Source organism: Pseudoliparis swirei, chromosome 16, assembly GCF_029220125.1.
Source record: "Pseudoliparis swirei isolate HS2019 ecotype Mariana Trench chromosome 16, NWPU_hadal_v1, whole genome shotgun sequence".
Classification (NCBI taxonomy): domain Eukaryota; kingdom Metazoa; phylum Chordata; class Actinopteri; order Perciformes; family Liparidae; genus Pseudoliparis; species Pseudoliparis swirei.
The window spans coordinates 9411480-9432699 of record NC_079403.1 but is presented as its reverse complement, the minus strand read 5'-3'; the positions used below and the strand labels follow the sequence as shown (position 1 = coordinate 9432699).

At 42.5% G+C, this 21220-nt stretch overlaps 1 protein-coding gene across 2 annotated transcripts; it reads left to right on the top strand.

The window, feature by feature from the left end:
- The first annotated feature begins 3014 nt into the window (after window positions 1-3014).
- si:ch73-206p6.1 (phospholipid scramblase 2) lies at window positions 3015-10085 on the top strand. 2 transcript variants are annotated; one of them, XM_056433928.1, is made up of 7 exons: window positions 3015-3060; window positions 4037-4124; window positions 6158-6200; window positions 6334-6554; window positions 6680-6841; window positions 7363-7524; window positions 8018-10085. In XM_056433928.1, the coding sequence occupies exons 2-7, from the start codon at window positions 4056-4058 to the stop codon at window positions 8045-8047; spliced, it is 687 nt and encodes a 228-aa protein (XP_056289903.1). In that variant the 5' UTR covers window positions 3015-3060; window positions 4037-4055; the 3' UTR covers window positions 8048-10085. The 2 variants fall into 2 exon arrangements, with proteins under 2 accessions (XP_056289903.1, XP_056289904.1); XM_056433929.1 differs by lacking the exon at window positions 3015-3060 and having other exon boundaries at window positions 5382-6200.
- Window positions 10086-21220: the final 11135 nt, after the last annotated feature.

Here is a 21220-nt window from a genome sequence, read left to right as displayed (position 1 = left end):
AAGAGCACCACCTTAACGCCCCCCCTCCCAACACCCCTAAAAAAACACACACACACACACACACAAAAGCACACAGAAAAATGGTAAAACAGGTAGTAATATAGAGAGCAGAGACTGTACAATTGGTGCACACACACACACACACACACACACACACACAAACCCCTGGTGGGAGTAACTGGGCTCTTGGAGTCGGAAAGACAATCTGACTGCAGCTTTCAAAGACCCCTGACTGTCCGGTCTGTTTATTCAGATGGGAGCACAGAACGCCACCATTTCAAAGTCGTTGCAATACTTTGTTTTGATCTCACTGATGAAGAACATGCGGTTCAGGGTTCTGGTTGGGAAGTTGGGGGTGATAAAAAAAAGGGCCCTTGATGCAGTGTATTTAAAGCTTAATTAAAGACGTAAACCTAAAAAGTAAAAAATGTCTATCTGTCCAGCAGAAAACTACGTATTGTTAATGCCGTGCAGCTATATAAGGTGACTGTAAGCAATTACAGTAACAAGAATCAATTAAAACCTGTTTTAGTTTGCGCCTGAAGTGTCAGCAGATCTGTGTGAGAGTCATCGTTTGTTCTCATTAGGGTTTCTTGGAGAAATCAGTAGCGCTTGAGGAAATCAGGTAATTTGTATTCGCAAATAAGGATACTCGGCCAAACAACGTTGTGCCATTTGTAACAGGGTAGTAAGTGTATCTGCGTGTGTGTTCTGCGTGTATCGCTGTGTGTGTGTGACTATTTTTTTCTCACAATGAAAAGGCAATGTCTGCATTAGTCTTGGTAATGGCCATGAGGCCGAGCATCATTAGCTCAACACTGCTCTCCAGTGGATATACGGTATAATAACCTACGCAGGCAGTTCAAGGGCGCATCACTTGTGTGTGAAGAGGATTATAAAAAGTTTGGTTAAGAACATTTTAAAACCACCAATGTCCCTTTTTCGGATATTGTGTGATGCAGTTTAAGGTTTTGGAAAATATGTTGACAATAAGATTGCTTCATGTTTTTGACGTCAATCTTACTTCAGCAAAACAATAGTGTCTCTCATAACATGCAATTAGCTAGAAAACAATAGATACAACCCAAAGACTGCTTGACATCCAAACATATGAATATAATATAAAGAAGAAGCACAGTGCCATTCTTTGAGGATTGCATTCCTTCAGTGTTTATGTATGTATATTATGTCTGCACATATTCCATATTTTTTGTGTGCGCTTTTTATGTAGTATATTTGATGTTGTTGATTTGTGTCAACTCTTAACATTAGATATACACATGACACTTTAATAACAGGCTAATTTATTTGTTAGTATTCCATTGTATATTATTTTTTTATTTTTTTTCAACTTATTACGTTTCACACTGTTTATTGTTCGGTACCACACACCAAAGCAGCTTGTGTTCTCACTAAAACTAAGAAAAGAGATCACATGACTCCTGTATTATCTGCTCTGCACTGGCTCCCTGTAAAATCAAGAATCACTTTTTAAATGATTCTCCTAACCTACAAAACCTTGATTGGTGATCTTCAGGGGCTTGTCATGTTGCCCCACTAGAGAGCTGCGCTAAAAAATTTGGTTACTCATAGAGTCGTAAAAAGTAGGATGGGAGCCTTCAGTTATCAAGCTCCTGTTTTATGGAACCAGCTTCCACTTGCTGTCCGGGAGGCAGACACAGTCACCTCATTTAAGAGTAGACTTAAGACTTTCCTCTTTAATAGCTCTTATTAGAGCTAACATATGCTGCTATAGGCTTATCGGCTGCTGGCGACGTTTTAGGATACACTGAGCACCTAGCTCCTCTTCTCTTTCTCCTTATGGATGAATTTTCATCTCTCCATCGCACATTGCTAACTCTGCTTCCTCCCCGGAGTCTTTGTGACTTTACGTCTAGGGTCCATTTGACCTGGCTGTGTCTGATGCCATGGCCCTGATGTAAAAGCCTTCTGAGGAACATTCGTAATTTGTGATACTGGGCTACATAAAATAAACTGAATTGAAAAGCCAAAGTCCTTGTGCAAATGTACGAGGCAATACACTTTTTCGAAGTCATAGATGTATCCTTATAGTCTTGTTATCTATGGTCTAATTTTTTCAACAGAGATATTCATAAATAGTACTTGTAATCACGCTGTGTCTGTATAAGGACTAAATACTATGACACGGCCGATGGATTTCGCCATCCATTCTGTGCCCAGAATTGTTTCTTTTTTCGAGGGGGGGGGGGGGGGGGTCAAATCATCTTTAAAATCATCTTTAAAAGAATATGTCAGTCCTAGCCACAGTGTCAACATGCTCACTAAGGTAAACGTGTTGGCCCCTTCCTGGCTCTGAGTGGCTCTGAGAAGTTTCCTAAATCATTCTTTAGCTCCTTGCTAAAACATTTTAGGCAAAGTAGTTTTCTGCTTTGTGAATGCAACCCCTGTTCCAGCGTATTCTTTGGTAAGAAATGAAGAATGTCAGTCACTTTATTATGTATTTATTTATATGCATTTTCAAAGATACAAAAATAAGTCACACAATGACAATTATCTCAATCATGTAGATGTTGAGGTTTGTAACAAACGTTTTTGTAAATGTGTTCTTAACAACATCCCACTGTAGTGTTCATGTAATAATATCAGAACATATGCTGTCATTGTAATACATTGTATGTATTATGCTTGCTTGTGTGACATCTAGAGGAGGTTAAACTAAAATGTATAAATGTATCAATACTGTAAATAGTTCTGAAACACGACCAATATACAGCTTGTGGTGTGCTTATTGATGTTATTAAAGTTATTTTTATGTAAAAATAACAAACCAATGTAATGTGTATTTTCTTATATTATGCAGACTGTTAAATAAAATTAATAGTCCCTTAATGATAAGCTGGTGTGTTCTATTATATTTTGTTCTAGTTTCCTGTAGACTCCTTTTCTACACTATCGCTTTGCCATTGGCGCATGACAAAAGGGAAGTGCAATGACGTCAACCAATGAGATTATAGGTTTATTCCGTGGGTTTGGTTCCGGAGTGGCCTGCTATTATTTTGAGTAGCAGGCGAAATCTCGGTGAGTAATTCTGATCGCGATCAAACACCTGTTTGTTTAGTCACATAAACCGAGCGGCCTGCTGCCTGCACTACGTCGCTGGTAACGACTCGCCATCTCCCTTGGGTGAAGAAGGGGAGGCGGATCACGGGCGCGCGCGCGCTCTCTTTATAGCGCACAAAACGTTCACAGGGTGTAAACGCCACACTGTTGTGAACCAGTGGCGTCCCTAGGCTAAAAAACCCGGGGCTAAAGCCCCGAATGTTTTTTCATTAGCCCCGAATGTTTTCAACCAAAAAAAAAAAGATTTGGTACACAAGTGGTTAACACCTCCAGGTCGCACGTGACGTCATTCACCCAAAACAGCGGAGTCAGACTGGCAGCAGGCGCACGTAACAGCAAGCTGCTGTCTGAGAGTGTTTCTATGTCTACAAATTTCGCTGCTTCACTCTTCTGGGCTAAGCCCAGCGCCGCCGCTCCCATAACGCGCATCGCTCTGCCCCCCCCCCCCCGTCGACAACGCTCGCACTGGCTAAGCCCCGGATATATCCAAATCCTAGAGACGCGCCTGTTGTGAACATGGTCCGCTGCAGAGATCCACCGCACCAGGGCGGGCCACATGCTGCACACGAGCGGCGCTGCTCGTGTTGTCTTTGTAGGCCTGTTGTTGTTTACGTGTAAACAAAACGGAGCTCTCTCCTGGTGGTCTTCCCGTCAGACCACCCCTCCCCCCCAGACACAACCAGGATTATCTGTGTCTCCCCCCCCCCCCCTCCTCCTCCTCCTGCTTCGCTACTTGTTTACACCCCAGCAAGGCCATGAACATGATAGCAGAGCATCCTGTTACTTGTACAATGCACACGCACACGCACACGTGCATACACGCATAGAGAAGAAAATATGAGCCGCTGCTGCGGCTCGTGTGTTTAGTGGACTGTCACCTAAATAGCCACCAGATGGCGCTGTAGCTCACTAATCATTCCTTTCCTCAACATAGCTCCTCCCAGGCTGACGTCATGGATATGTATGCCGTGCCCAACCCCGAAATACCAGAATGTCCACCAGGGTTAGAGTACCTGACTCAGGTAAGAAGAAATTAATTTGAGTCTTTGTTTTCTTTATGTTAGTGCCCTTTAGTCCAGTGGTCCAGTGGCCCATTTTGGATTTGGCTCTCGGCGCGATCCCTCTCCCCCTCCTCCCCATGACCTCCCCTCCTGCTTGGCTCTCTCGTCATGTCTTGTCTGTCTCTATACTTGAGACTCTCTCCTTCGCATCGCTCTAAAACCATGGACGTAATCAACTGGTCCTTAAACGCACTGACACCATCTTCGACGAGAAGCTCGGGTTCGGGGAACCTGCCTGTCCTGCGGGGCGAATGTTGCTGGATACTGGACGCACGATGGGCGGCGGGTCTTGTGCCTAGCACCACTCTCCGTGGAGGACGAGAAGACATCTACCTATTCGAACTTTGATTACAGGATTTCTGCTGTTTGGATTTGGCGCTGCCCTGGTTTATCGGAAAATTAAGGAAACGGTGACAGCCGTTAAAGCCCCTAAGGCTGCCCGACATGATTGACGCGTTGGGCAGAGTTGTTGGCACTCAGACTTTGGCATTAAACCGTTGGAATGACAACATCGTGAGAAGCTGGCGGCTCTGCAAAAAAGTGGATCGATTTGAAATCCTATTGGCAAGCGGGAGGCGTTGGAAGAAGTGGGAAGTGAAAACTGAATTGCAGCAAAACTGAATTGAAGACCTACAATCCAATCTTAATCTTATCTACTGCCCTCTACCAGGACGGGCCCAAGGCCGTGACTGGAATAACAACTCCCGAAGATCACTGAAGCGAGACTCTCTCATTCCCATTCCCTTCCACAGACACCACAGACACTTTCTCAGGCTCCTTCAAGGCCATCTCCATGGCAACGACCATCTTGTGGCCTGAGAACTTTGTCTGTTGTGGACTGGGGAGGACGATACACATTCACTTAACAAACTGAAATGCACTCACTACCCCCCATCCCACGCCTGCTTTGCCCCCCAGGGTGACAGGACGGGTTCGCGTCCGCGCCGTGGACGGCGATGGACCGGCTGGCTGCTTGTCGGTGCTGGTTACCTTGCCCCCAATGGCGCCCAATGACGGGCTATGCCCCAATCTTTGGATTACCTCCCCTCGCCTCCTTCCTAGTCGTTGCAAGACATGTCTAAGATGTATGTGCATATGTGCAATGGTGTTTTTGTTCTCCTGCTCCCACACTGTACCTCTAGGGCATAGTTGGGGTGGCTTTTTCTTTTTCCCTCTTCCCTCATGTTATGCTGTCATCTTTTATCCACCCTTTCCTAGATGGCGCCGCGGACGGCGCCTCGGTGTCTTGGTGCGCGATTCTTGCACCTTCCGCCAAAAAAAGTTCCTCGTTTGTTTGTGTTTTTTTAATATGAACATTCTTTGGCAATAAACCTGTTTCTGATTCTGATTCTGATTCTGATGTCGTTTCCTTTTTTTGCTTATCAAGAGTAGAGGAAACAAGCAAGTATCACTAACTCCTTCATTCCCTCGTTGCATCACGCTTAGGACACAATATCAGCAAATAGTCCAGTGTCAGTTGAAGCTGAATGTGGCATCCATGACCTCCTTCATCAAATTAATTCATTTAAAAACATATTTCACACCCTAAATCTGATGATATGGATATTGTAATATATAGAGATGGGCCTTTTTCTTCTGTAAAGTCATTATAACGTGTCACTGTAAGAAAAGCACACGTGTTTTTAATGAAGGAAGCTGCTTCAGTTGCGACTTGCTCACAATAGATCAGAGCCATCTTGAATGTTATCAATAACAGCTGTTCTTTTGCCACTATGACAGGTGAAATGGTCTAATGTAAACAATACATCTGAAACCCAGGCTGTGGGCCTCTACTGCCACTCCTCTGTTGGAGTTGTTATACACATTAGTGGTGCATTAATAAGTACATAACAATGTCCATTTAAAAAAAAGGAGAACAAATCTAATGAAGGAAACCTCTGCTGTAACGTTCTCGGCCCTCCCTTCCTGCTACACCCACTCAGCTGCTGCATTTAACAGTTGAATCCAGTCTAAGTGGTTGTCTTGTTTTCTAGGTGGATCAGCTGCTCATCAAACAGAAAGTCGAGCTTGTTGAAGGTAGAGTGTGTAAACATGTTGTGACCTCTGCAAAAATACCCGATTCACGCTGCCAGTTATGCTTAGAGCAGATGAGTTTAGCATGGGTCTGGATAGCAACGACTTCTTTATCTTGTATTGTTCGTCCACTCAGCTCTCGTCGGTTTTGAAAGCAACAACAAATACGAGGTCCGCAACAGCTTGGGTCAGAACGTGTTCTACGCCGTCGAGGAAAACGACTGTCTGAGCCGGCAGTGCTGCGGCCCCATGCGCTCCTTCAACATCCACGTCCTTGACAACTTTGGACAGGAGGTGATCACCGTCACCAGGCCGCTCAAGTGCATGTCATGCTGCTTCCCTTGTTGTCTCCAAGAGGTGGGTGAGACCGGAGGTATCCGGGGAGCTATAGCGGTCCCGATGTTGTTTTTCTTCACCATATCCATCATTGTTTACACTCAGTTCCGTCTGGCTTTCACACTCTGTTCCGATCCCTCGCTCAGCTGGAGGTGCAGTCTCCCCCTGGTAACACAGTGGGGTACGTCAAACAACAGTGGCACCCGTTCTCCCCCAAATTCATCGTCTCCAACGAACACTCCGAGCCTGTGCTGAAGATCAACGGGCCCTTCTGTGGATGGAGCTGCCTACCAGACGTTGACTTTGAGGTGGGTTTATCTAAACACAGAAAACCATTACATTTGTGAAAACAGGACACGGTAACATTCTGGCCCTCGGGACATTTTTTATTTTTTATTTTTTTTGCAAGGGATCCTCCTCGTGCTCCGAAGCAGGAAATATGTTTCCAATCAGAGAGGGCGGTATCTTGGATGAAGCTGTCGCACGGGGCACGCTCACGTGTGGCACAGTGTGGCCATTGTTGCACGGCTCAGCTGGTTTTATTAGATTGAGCAGTCAAGGGGATTTGGGTCAGTGATACAGACCTTTTACTAGACCCAGAAGAGGGTAACTGAAGCATGATATTACCATACCGGTTCTTCGCTGCTGCTTTGAAGTCATCACCGGGATAGAACATTGAAGTTCCTGTGGCAGAGGGCAAACAGGGATGGGATTATGAATTCTTCCATGTTTTCCCTCCAATAAAACCAAACAGGTTTAGGGATTGATCTCCACCCTTATCATGCAACACATGTATCCATTGTGTCCTCTCTTGTGACTCTTTCTGCAGATTCTCACGATGGATGAAGTCAGTAAGATTGGGAAAATCAGTAAGCAGTGGACGGGGCTTCTCCGGGAAATGTTCACGGACTCGGACAACTTTGGGATCCAGTTTCCCATGGATCTGGATGTGAAAATGAAGGCCGTGATGATCGGCGCATGTTTTCTCATTGTGAGTGAAGTAACATCAACAAAGGTTTATCAATTCCTCGTGAAGCCAATTTTGTTATTCGATACTCTTCAGCAATAGAAGAGTAGCCACTGCCAAAAACGGGTCTGTTTCCTAAGCCTCAGATGACCTAATTTTCCTTGGGGATGATGTCTTTCAATGCGTTGCTAGTCGGAGCTTAGTGTACCTACCACTTAATGCACCGCTCGCTGAAGCCTACATTTTGTGGGTAAATGTAACTTGAAACATCACAAACCCCACAAATGCAAAACAAACTTGTCAGAGCTACTTTCTGGAGCATCAGTACCCACATTGGCTAAAATGCTCCTTGGCTCAATTCTCAGGACGTTTTCACAGCTAATTTGGCAGTGACCAGAGATCAGTGAATTAATTATACCCCCTCGGAGCTATTTTAACTTCATGTAGGTACATTGGTGTCAATCACCCTGCTTTAGCTTTGCTATTAATCCTTTATTTCTGCTGTTTCTCTCCACAGGATTTCATGTTCTTTGAGACTACTAACTAGGAGCCAAACAAGAAGTCCATGTGAGCGTCCAAACATTCCTGGAAGAACAAGGCCACAAAGCCGTGATAATCAAATGCCCTAGCATAGAACAACCTTCAAACGGTACCGAGTTACCGAAATGCTCAAATGTTGCATGAAAAAATGAGACGGAGGGTTTGTTTTAGTCTTAGTTGCTCAGGTTGGCGGTAAACACACGTTACTGGGCTGTGAATGCACCGTGCGGTGTTCTTCAACAATGCTTGTGAGGAGGTTTTCATTTGTTTTTACATTATGCTCGCTGAGCCCACCTGGGACCCAGATCCCAGAAGCTTGTGTTACTACTTTTAAGAACAAGACTTGAATAATAGGATAACATCCATATACAAGTACATGAAAAGGGAAAACCATTGCAGGCAAGTGCTGCTATACAGTTTGTCAAAGCACCAAAGAGCACTTATGTAATTTGGTCATATTAATAGTCAAGATGTTAATTTATATAAAACACTATGCTTGTAGCTATGCTGTGTGGGAACTAAAAAATGTGTGTAATGTAGTATCTTCTAGTTCAGACATTCAGAACCCGTATTTATTTATTTATATTTGACTATGTTAAACAATTTGTCGACATACACTAATGCGTGTGCGCTTGTGTGCACGTGCACGGCTCTGTGTGCTATATGAGCTTACTTGTGCGTTTTAACTGACACATGGACTAACTAGAATGGGCACTCGGTAGAGCGCATACCTTCGCATATCACAAGATTGGGCATTGAATTATGAACATTTTGGCATTAGTTGCATGCCAATTGGACAAAAATGTATCGTGCTATGGTAAAAAAAAGATGTTGACCTTTCCTTGACCTTGACCTTTGACCCGATTGATCCCAAAATCTAATCAAATGGTCCCCGGATAATAACCAATCATCCCACCAAATTGCATGCGATTTGGTTCAATACTTTTTGAGTTTTGCGAATAACACGCATACAAATAAATAAATAAATAAATACACGGCGATCAAAACATAACCTTCCGGCATTTTCAATGCGAAGGTAACTAGGACTACTATAGTATTTTTCAATGGATTGGTCATGGCTTGATGTGTCCCAGTCTTGTCCACAAGAGGGAGCTAGCTTTTCATTTTAGAATAACGTGGACGAACTCGATACCTGCTTATGCCATCGCTTTTAATTGAATTACTTGTTTCAGATAACATTGTATGTCTCTCAACAACCCCAGGTTGAAATGCATGCGACTGTATTACAGTGATGGCTTCTGCTTACTCCGGCACCTGATACTAACACGTCATCTTTTGGAGGAGATGTACAATTAAATCATCCAGATATAATGACGTCTTTTACCATTGCTGGTATATGGACTTTAGTGTGGATCTTTCTCACTGTTGGTTCTGCTGCTGGTCTCACAGCTCTACACATGTCAAAAGTCAAATGTAAAATTTGAAAAAGGATTTGGTGTTTGGGGCCATTAGTCGGATTAGGGATGGTAAAAGTAAAATATTGTAGGGAAGACATTATCTATGTGCTACATCAACATCAGAGACGTCAAGAGCTCTTTTGTAGCATCATGAAAAAACACCTATCTTAAGTTATTTTCTCAGAGATATTTAGTGTTAAAAGGCTTTTATTTTTGTAAAAATAAAATAGGATAATAAACTACCATAAGAGAAGATCTAATATTCCCAGTGTAGACTTAACTTTTTATGTGTCAATGTTTAATTCTTTTTGACTGTTTTTACAACTTGATTTTGAGACTAAATACATCTTTAAAAACTTAAGAATGGGTGGATTTGGTTTTTTTGCAGTCTGCTGTTTGCATGGCTTAAGTTGTTGGTGTTCAACTCTTAAGTAAATCTGAATTACATTCTCTCCCTTAAGATTACCTTGATCATTTGGTTGAATGTATTATACTATGCTGGTGCCACGTCCTCTGAAGGCTCTTTGATTGTGTTTAAAAGCCAAAAATGAAAGTCAGAATGTGATATATATGGTTCATTCCCAGTACCACTATGTATTTATTAAAATAACCATACTTTTCCACTAATGCTGTGAATTACTTTGTCATGCAATGAATGCAAACAAACTCTGTGAGCTTAGCTTAAATTGTGCAAATACTCCATTGAAACACTTCAGTTAAAAAATATATATATATATTGTGATGTGTGCGGCTCTTTTGGTTTTCGATTCTTTAATCACCAAATCCATTCCTCATCATGAACCCCTGACCCTCCAAAGACATTTACATCAGTAGCTACTCTAGGGGCCTTCAGTCCTTGAATACAGGTACAATGGCCAGACCTTGTTAACGGTCATGTAAAACCACTCAGCCTTGCTCAGTAATTAATTCACCAGCTGCTGTGATTGCCACCTTCACCTTTTCTAAGTAACATTCCTGAACGTAATTATTTATTTTTTTGCTGCAAAAATCCAGCCTGCCGAGTACAGATGTCCTTGAAGGAGAAGATGAGAAAGGAAATGAGCGCGTGTTCTGTTCTCACTCTTCATGTAAGCCATTCATTCGCCTGATGCTGTTAACAGTGGGTGTAGTAACAAATATAATTCATAATTTAACAAAAGAAAGCTTTAATAGATTATTTTAATCGCACATCAATGAAAAAAGCTACTTGAGCAAGGCTTGAATAGAGGGCTATGCCGTGCATGGTGCAGTTTGGAGCAGCTCATACAGGACTGCTCCTGTTCAACAATAGCACATTTGATTAATTGAAGATTACAAAATAATCACTCTCGTGTAAGTATTCATTCACATGTCGGTGTGTCTGATGACATTAAGTAATCACTCTTATAATATTAAAAAAGTTAAGATTACGGTCTAAACCTGCTCTTCATGAAAAGTGTCATGTGATAACCACTGTTATCTGTTTTAATACAAATTGATTTGACTGCAATTGATTTTAAGACCACATGTCTCATTTAATATTTCACATGAAAACAATGCACTTGCAGAGAATGTATGTGAGTCATGGCAAAGCCTCTTTTGTGATGACAGTTTTTACCCGTTGCTTTGCATGACGTTCTGGAAGGTATGAAGCGGCACTGCTGTGGGTGTTAACGTTAATTAAGCTGTGGTTGGAAAACAATGATAAGTGTGTAGGCATGTACATGGAAGGCCAGAGGGGACCTGGGCAGGGATGATTTCCTTTTTCCATTTTCCTGTAATCATGGGATAAGCTTTAGTCCTGCTAGCGGCATGTCCACCTCATTGGTCCAGACGTCAATGTGTTAGCAACTATTGGTGGACTATCCTGACATCGGGTACAGATATGCTAGAGGATGAATCCTAATAAATAGGAGTCTTCTCCAACGAATAGGTCAAAGTTTGTATCCTGAGAAATAGCTCAACATCTGCTAGATAGATTGGCACATTTAATACAAAAAGTCATGGTTCCCGGAGGATGACGTCAATGGGACTTGCTTACGGTTGTGGTTGTCACGACAACTATTGGATAGAATTTCATGAAATTTGATAGAAATGTTTATGTTCCCCACAGGATGAACCAGACACCGTTGGTAATCCCTTTAAGTCAATCGTCTATTCTCTCAGGTCCAATATCTTATTTGTGCAATAAATTCATCCATGACCAAATACCTGCAAAACTAATGGCATCCCAATCAGCCTCAGCTGTACTCTATGTTTGGTGATACCAGCAAATGCTGGACTATTATTTTGAGATATACAACTTTAAACAGCTGTATTTCATATTTATTTGACATACGTTTTGTCTTTTAAAACTTGTTGTTATCTCCCACCCCTACCTTGACGTCATTGGACCTCATCGCCATCTTGGCAAATGAATGTGTGCGGTATGAAGTCGATGTAGTCGGTGCCACTGACTCATCATAGGCTACAGAGATGTGCTCCCGGTGGACAGCCACAATACATTCGTTCACATGCTTCACAGTCCCTACACCCATCCAAATCCCATGTTTATTTTTCATGGTGTTGCATATTCTCAGCAGCTGTCTTACCCAGACTGCACTTTGGCTAAGCCTATACTACTCAACTTTCTATATCGACTGTAACATAAAGGTACTTTTTGGCCGAGCTTTCTGTTTCCTCAGTTGCAGATTTGATGCTTACTGGTACCATAAAATGTGAACTATCACCCTTGCACTGATAATGCTGTGAGGGGAACTTTACAGACTAAAAGTTAGTACAGGAACAGCTGCGTTTGGAAAAGATTAATGTATAACTACTCAGTGTTTCCTCATTCTTGGATAGACTGTGGTCTCTACATCCTTAGGAATTACCTTCTCTCGGGTATTTTGTCAGAGGATGAGCATTTGAACAGATTATAAAAAATGTTTGGTATGAATTAAAACAAGAAGACACACTAGTAAATGTCTTGACAAATGACGGAAGATATTGGTTACACTGGGTTCTAGGCTTCACAGGGTTCTAATAAACAACACGGCCAACAACAGGCTTTGCTTCGGTGATTTTTAGAAGTAATCCAAGAAGCAACTCGCCCGCCTGTTGGCTTAATCTGTTTACCCTCATGCAGAAGCTGTGGGCTGAGTTTCTTCTATCGTTTGTTTAATTCAGACTTCTCTGGATTGAGTTACTGTGCACGCACATCTTTGTTAAGAATGTAAATGACATTGTGAAGATGGATTGGGACTGTTTTATAAATAAATAAGTCCTGTAAGGTCTGTGATCACTTTATGGAAAATGTGTTAAAACTGTGTTACGAGTCAACACGGAAGAACACATATTCTGCTCTGATTACTTCTGGAGCCCAACACACCCCTACAAATAGAGAGTGCAGTTTGCTCACCACAGACAGCACACAGGATCTGGAATTTCTGGTGCTTTCGACCCACTGTGTCAAACAAACGACCGGGCAACATTTGTGCAACCGCAGCCAAGGAAAACACCGTATGCACACAATCGGGGGAAAGCGAGCAGACGTGATATATAAAATGGGGGATGGGATTATTTACTTTCACAGGAGCATTCCTGAGAAGAATCACAGACTGGAGTCATGTTGGACCTCGCCACTCTCCTTAAAGTGTCTGGAAGCATACGACTGCTGAGGAATAAAAGTAGTTCATTTGTTTTTACCTACAAAAGATGCTTGTGCTAACAGTATGTGGGACACGGGACCCCAATCCAAGTCTACACTATCAAAGTCCTACATGTTGTATATCTTACTCCCTGTGACTTCAGGGGAAAATAAAGATATCACCCTTGCTGAATTTAAATAAAACCGTCGTCCAGGCAGCCATTACGTTTTCTCCAATCTGTATTTGGCATTGCAAATTACTAATGTGCAAACATATTTTTAGAGTTACGGTGGTACTGGAAGGATATCATTAATGCAAGGTTGAATCCTCTTCTCCTTGACCTACTTCTGGTCTGGTTCCTTCCAAGCCTGGTGGTTTCAACATGGCTGCCTAATGATGGCGTTCAAGTGTAAGGCCAGCAAAAGAGCTCGCTATGAGTAGTTTTCAAGGAACACTGCTCCCCAGCCCCAGTCTCAGCAGTAGAAATGCAAACGTATAGGACTGAAAATCGCACAGGTTTGAAAGGTGAAAACACATATTCATCTGTGAATGTAATATAATTTGCTGCTTAAATCTTTACAGTAAAGTCAAGCTTGTGGTCTGAGCCAGTAGAAGGCAGACCTCCCATGATCCTCTTTCCCCGTCTGTGGCCAGACTTGTCTGACAGTAAAATGTACTTGCTGTGCTTGTTAAAGTTTTAGATTAAATTTAGTGTTGATGAAACCCCTTCTGAGCAAGCCACATACCACACCCTGAGCCAAGGGATGCCCCGTGGCCTCATACGTGGGACCAGGCACGTGCACAGATAGAGCCCTCGTGGTGCTTAAGCACCTGTCCTTTTTCCCTGGATGAGAAAAGTGCCCTTTCTGTATTCAAGTCAAATACATATTATTGGAAAACAAAATTAATTCTAATAATGTTCTGGAGATTTTAATAGCTGGGGTCATATTGACCTCAAGGGTAAAATATGTTAGTAAATATAAAGGTAACAGGAGGGTTAAATATTGAATCGGGTCATATTGACCCGAAGGCGACAGGAGGGTGAAACATTGAATCGGGTCAAATTGACCCGAAGGCAACACAAGGGTTAAGCAGCAAATGATATTACATTCACAGATGAATATGTGTTTGCACCTTTCAAACCTGTGCGATTTTCAGTCCTATACGTTTGCATTTCTACTGCAGAGACTGGGGAACTGTGGAATGTCTTGAAGAATCTCCGGCCCCAGTCCCCCAGAAACCAGAAGAGTCTACCAGGAGCAGCAGGGAAGAGGAGGAGCCCGGCTGCCCCGGCAGGATTGATAAAGTGCCAGACAGCCTTCCCTCGCGTCTGGCGGGGGAAGGCTGTCTCCAAGTTTTTTATTTAGGTATCGATTGCTGTGACACAAGGAGCAACTTCCAGGATCTCCTTGACGACGACGAAGAAGATGACGAGGGAGGACCACATGAGAAGGATGAAGGACTACAGGACCAGATGAAGAGCGCCGGTTGCCTTTCCTTTAGTGGGTGGAGTAAGTAATCCCTCACTCAGACTACAGAAGTATCAGTAATACGATCCCATCATTGGAGGCCAGATCCAACCCAATAATGTAAAGGTTATGTGGTTCAGTTCAAACGTATTCATGTCTGGTGTTTGTGTCTCACAGGGCAGGACTCCTCTGTCTCACTCCCAGCTGAAGGTGGATGTCAACCAACCCGTCACCCTCAGCAGACCACTACACAAGTCAATCAGGACCCCCCCCCCCCCTGCCCGTCCACCCAGCCCCCTGACACCGCCCGCTCCGCCCACACAGGAAGCAGCTGTGAAGAAGACGGACGCTTCAGCCTGAACAAGACATAATAATTCTTTCATTTGTCACATGGAATACTGTATGTTCATGTAAACTGTGTACAGTATTTAGATTATCTCCTGATTTTAATGAACACATGTACAACAACATCTAAATATGTCTTTTTATTAAAATCTACTGGGTCAGCAATGCATTGCTTTAGTTGGACTATTTAGAGTGAAGATATATGTTGGTATTTGTTACTGATTGTTGCCAACTGACATGACACATGTTGACGTTTTGCCATGTCGGATGTTTTGTACGATAAAATATCTTTGTGGTCATTTAAGCTATTTTTGGCAAAACACAAAACAAAAATATAATTTTTAGTTTAATCGTTTACCCGTTATGAAGATGAAAAATTGGCACTGGTGTAAACTAACAATATATTACTGACATTAATTATTAAGAATCAACACAATAAGTAAATATAAAAACGATAACATTGTAGTGCATAAGTCTCAACCATTAAATGGCGATATTAACCCAACATGACCACGGTAACTTCTTTCGTTCATAACTCATTATTCTCCACTTCACGAGGTGCATCTCAGAGCGCATGGAGGAGATGCTGGAGGCAGCGCGCGCTCGTGCACTCCCATCAGTTAACTCTACTTAACAAACAAAACACCGCGACAACGAGCACAGTGCATTGTAATGTTAAATACATCACTTTCATATAATAAAGTAAAAGGAGCAGACGTGTGTACAATAAGGCCCGTTTCAACGGTCACAACAGAGCAGCTCAGGTGTCACGCGCAGGTCAGGTCAGGTGACCGCTGGATTCCATCCGAACGCCTGTGCGTTCCATATGGGCATGGCGAGTTTATGCATTTTACAGAGTTTATTTGAGAATTCTATAAAAATGGTTCAGGTGCCATCTTTTTTCTGTAATTTCAAAGTTAAATGTCGACGTTTTGATGCCTTAAAACAAAAATAAAAGGGGTTTTGAGGAGTTGCACTAATTGTCAACACATTCCGCACATCTCCTGACATTTTCAAGACATTCTGCAGCTCAAATCTCATTTTACACGACGAATCATCGAGTGTCACTTTTCACAAAATATGTTTTCACAACATTTTCTGTCAACATTCTAAACGTAAAAACTCAAAAGGTTTCACTGATTTCTAAACTGAGAACACTTTTATGGATTTAAGGGGATACGTTAATAATAAAAATGCTAAATTAAATGTAGAAATGGTCTTACCTTATGGTCCAAATCACAGCCCGGTCCCTTCAGCAGGGGCTCGTCCTCGGTTCTCGGTCGTTGGAGGGCCTTCCTCAGGGTCTCAGGTCTCTCGGAGTCCGGATCTCGTGTAGTTCTGTTCGCCAACAAGTTTTGTTTCCAACAAGAAGACTCAAGCAGTGCAAAAGTCTCAGAGTTTCCTTCACAGGTTTGGGTTCACAGGAGGGTTCACAGGTGAGGTCCGCTCGTGTCAAAGTCCAAAGTGCAAAGGGGAGAATCAGAACGTCCGAGGCCTTAAATATCCTCGGTCCGGTTTCCATGGCATTGACTGACGTGCGTGCGTGCGTGCGATTGAGGAATACAGAGAGACATATTCATTATTTCCCCCATATTTTTTAAATATATATTTGATTCAGACGAGTTATTATTATTATTATTATTATTTATCAGTGCTCTGTTGCTATTCAATACAGATGTATAAGCTGTAAAGCCAAAATGGATGCTAAATGAAATATATTATATTATTGTAGCGACCCTGGGTCAGGAACGCTACGAGACGTAGATGGCTTATAGGGTGTTTATTCAAGGAACATAGAACAAGCTACTGTTGGCCGTAGCCTACGCCAAAACGACCGCAAACCGCCGTGAAAACCTCCAAACCAGCTTCACGTCTGCTCCGGGTCATAGCTCTGCTCCGAACGAGTCGTAACACAACAACACACACACAACAACATCACTCGCTCTCCAATCACAGACACGCCTCACAGCTACCAGCTCGTGAGACGTTCACTTACATCCGGAACATAACATTTATAACATAACATTCCCTCAGTCCGTTACATTATATATTATTATCTTATTATTTAAGAGGGATCATTTACAGTTAAAACATAAATGTCACCATTTGATGCACTGCAGCAGATTGTAGTTTCAGCTAATTAGCATATGTAGTCTCTTGACAGACCATAACACAAGTTACAGTGATCAATAGAAAATAAATGTTGCCGATGGGTGCCCTTTTGGGGGGGTTTGAGCACCTGCCCCCCAGAATGTCTGTGCATGTGCCTGCGTGGGACCAACGAGACAGAACTGAGCCAGGCACGATGTGGAGATAAATACCCGGGAAGATGAGCGGGTGAGGGAAAGGAGTGCTACCCACTCCATTGATCTGGAGCAGCAATTAAACTTTCTGCTGAGTGATCAAAGCATTCGGGATGAAAATAAAACCCATTCTTTAACAATCATAGTGCAATTGTGGGTTCCTAAGCAAGGTTTAGGGGACCACGTGCAAAACCATACAGTTGTACCACCAAAAGAGGGTCAAAAATAGAGTCGAAAATAGAGTGAAGTCCAAGGTGTGTCCCAACCAATGACCGTTGTGTGGTTTTGGTTTAGATAGCACCGAAAGTAGTACACTGACAGAGATGAAAGGGTCAACATGTCCCTTAGATTATACTCCCGTCGTTATGGTAGTCATATTGAAAAATGATGAATGAATGGAGGAATAATTGCTGCTTTATTTTCCCATGTGTTCTTTTTATCATGAGTTCTCTTTTTCATCATATGAATTTCCAGTTCAATCGCTGGGCATCTCCTTCATCGTGTGTCTCCCTGATGAATCATCTCTTTCTTCTTCTGGCTTGATTAAATGTAAACGGCGCCTGTAAACCCACCGTCTCCATAACAGAGCTGAAAATAGAGGATGGTCTGCTGTTGTCACTGAGCTGAAACACTGTTTAGTCTTTTACTAATGTGGGTTTTTATTTGGCACTGAAAATAAGCCATAATTAAAAAGCAGACTACAGAGCACACCACCTGTGCGGTAAGAAAGTTCCAAACAGTCTGTTCTTCCTTTTAAGGTTTGATAAACAGTGTTATTCAGCTGTAAGTTCATGTGTGCTGTAGTCCAAAGTCTGCTGCCTTCCACAGATACCCAGGCTGATATGGTGTGGGGATAATTATGTGCCGGTATCCTGATGGGTTTCTGGGTTTCTACTCCGGCTTCACCCACCACAGCAGTCTCTCCGTCTCTGTATTTGGTATGTGCCTATTTAGTGTAATTAAATGTAATTTTCCTCACCCACACCACATGCATCTCAATTTAAAATGTGGCATCAGTGCCACTGCCTTCACCATGAGCTCTTAAAACGTGTCCCACCCATGATTTGTGAAATCATGATTTTACAATGCCCTTGTGGTTCAAGTCAGTTAAAGCATTTCACATATGTATTTTAAGGCCTCTGATGGGGTATTAAAACCCTCATAGAACCTCTGGAAATGATGTAATGAAATCCAAAGGACATTTCCAAGGCCTTTTAAAATGTACGTTGGGTGTTCAGATATTAAGCCAGGGAATTGAAGCAACAGCTTTTTCACCAACGGTACGCTGCCAAGATGCAGGATGAGGTTTTGTTCCACAAACCCTGATATTATCTACTGCAGAGAGTCACCTCACCAAAACACAGGGACACAATCCCAGTCAGATAATTGACACTCAGGCGTTATAAAACATTCTTTAAGGCTTATATTCACTGCAAAAAATAGCGTTGATACCTTTACAAATCTTTCTGAGCTTCACAATAGGTAAGAATATCTTTTTTGTTTGAAGTTCGATAGTAGATTCAAAGTGGTAGTTTCATCATGACACACTCATTTTCCAGAAAGCGCTCACTTGAATGCCAATTGTATGCCAAAATGCATTACCAAAAGAATAGTTGAAGTCCAAGTGGAGTATGTTGTGTTCTCTGGCACCGCTCTACCCCTCTGGAAAGAAATTATTTAGCTCATAAAAAGAAACGCTGGCTTCTCCTCCATCTGCATTTGAACCCAGTGAGTAAAACAATCAGTCAGTCAGCGCAACTTTGCAAAGTGCTTGCCAGACAGGAATGGTTTGTGTAGGGCTGCTACTCCTCATAAAGAACAAGACATAAAAAAGACAAAGCTGTAGTTTGAAGGTCATCTGACACAAAGACAAACCCATGGTTGATGGAAGTTGAATTTAATGTTTGTTTTTTGTTGTCCTCTTCCTTTCTCCCTCCTGTGTGTAAAGCACATTTACATCTAAAAAAAATCTTCATTTTTTTTGGAAAATAGGGTGACTACAAACTTTAAAGATCTTAAGGTTTAATATGACAAACAATACGTCAGGAAAGACACGACTGGCTTCAACGTTGCTTGAATGAGGCAGGTTCCAACAAGTGGCTCAATGAGGCTAAATGGCATTACATCGAACACTCGTCCACCTCCACCTTTAGCTTGTCGAGGTGAAGTGAAGTGAGTTCGCTTTTAGGCTGATGTTAGCTTTCTTCTTAGACCCATGGCATCCTCACTTCTGAAATCATAGAAGTGGTGTTGGTGTGTGTGAAGTTATCTTGCTGAACCACTCATGCAAGTGTCATAAACATTGGTTTACCACATAACTTATTTTCTGCAATAATCACAAATCCAATGGACAACATCTCATTGGCTTTTGGCAACCAGTGTGATGTAAACTTCAAAGTTGTCCGACAACAAGTCATGCCTGCATCACTCGAGGCTAGAACTGTATCCTAATGTATTAATATCTAGTTAATATTTCCCACCGTTTAAATACTAGTACTGTTATTGTAGCTTTTAATTGTATTTTATAACGTTTTCATTATTGTATTGTCCTGAGTGCATTGGTTTACAATTGTCGAATTGTTAATTTGCTGGATTGCTTTTTTTCTTTTCTGTTGTTTGTTTAACTTTTTTATAGCGTGTCAGTCATCTTTGAAGCTCTTTGAGCGACACACACCCGTATGAAAGACAAATGAAGTTTGATGGATAAAGTTTGACATAAACACATTCTGACTGATTTTGATTCTTCAATATTTACAAATAAAATCTGTATTCCTGCACTCTTGTTGTCTTTCTACCTTAACTAATTACACACACACACACACACACACACACATATATATATATATATACCCAGGCACGTGCACAGACATTTTGGGGGGCAGGTGCTCAAACCAAAAAAAAGGGCACCCAATGCCAAAAAAAAATTCTGACAGAGTTGAAGCATAAGCAGCATTACACTGATGATGCTGTCCTTGACCTGCATTTCCTCTGGGCAGCATCAGACCGCTAGCTTACATGTTCTTTATGAATAAAGATGAATTATTATATAGCAACAACAGTAGGCTACACGCGTTCTGATTGGCTAATGGGTCGTCATGCCAGCCACGTATTGCCCTCCTCGCTGGTCTGATACGGATCCGTATTGCCCTCTTACGTCATTTTCAAAATGAGCGATATTGATAGACATCAACAGACATCCCTCTGAACAATACCAGAGAGGCCTTATGATTTATTTTTCAGTCTGGCCACGCAAATCCTAGACTACCCCGTTAAATAGAACGGAATAAGAATTCACTCTCTCTCTCACACTCTTCTCTCTCTCTTCTCTAAACATAACTAACGTCAGTAAACTGTTGCAAGGCTTTGAAATCACGGATTTCGTGAGTTTTTGTTTGTTTATTTTTTTACCATGTTGTGACGTCATGTTTTCAGCAGCGCTAATGTTGTGGTTGATTTATCACAAACAACGTCAGGGGACAAACACCGTCATGACCTATGTGTCTGATGCTGCGGGTCAGAGGAGAAGGAGGTGCAGCCGTTTGGTGGCGCGAGGAGCAATGCGCGGAGGAGGAAGTGGTGGAGGAGGAGGAAGGGGCGCGGCGGGGGGAGGGGGGCACGTGAGCTCGTGAGCGCCGCGGAGCATGTCGGGGCGAAATTCTCAGATAAATGCCCCGTCGGATATTAAAACACATTTGGGGGGACTTGATGACAGAAAGAGTAACTTTTATTCTTAAATACTGATGAATGAAAAAAGTGGCTCCAGCAAAAAGGGCACTTTTCTCATCCAGGGCAAAAGGGCTGGTGCTTGAGCACCACTAGGGCTCTATCTGTTCACGTGCCTGTATATACCCCATAGCCTATAAAATGTGTTTCATGGTTAAAGGGGCTGAATAAAAAGTCTGAAGGGGGAGTAGTGTTGGTCAGACAGGGGCAGGGTGCTCTGGGGGAGGGGACCGTGGGGGAGGAACGGGCTCAGGAACAGTTAAGGGGTGTTGTGTTCAAACTCAGCTGTGCTTAGTTACACTTTCGCTCAGGAC

Bases quoted from the DNA above. Each gene is read 5' to 3' on its own strand.
- si:ch73-206p6.1 (XM_056433928.1), top strand. From the start codon at position 4,056: ATGGATATGTATGCCGTGCCCAACCCCGAAATACCAGAATGTCCACCA. The intron at 6,555-6,679 runs GTGGGTGAGACC...TCCCTCGCTCAG, and splicing joins TCCCTTGTTGTCTCCAAGAG to CTGGAGGTGCAGTCTCCCCC. The intron at 7,525-8,017 runs GTGAGTGAAGTA...TTCTCTCCACAG, and splicing joins TCGGCGCATGTTTTCTCATT to GATTTCATGTTCTTTGAGAC.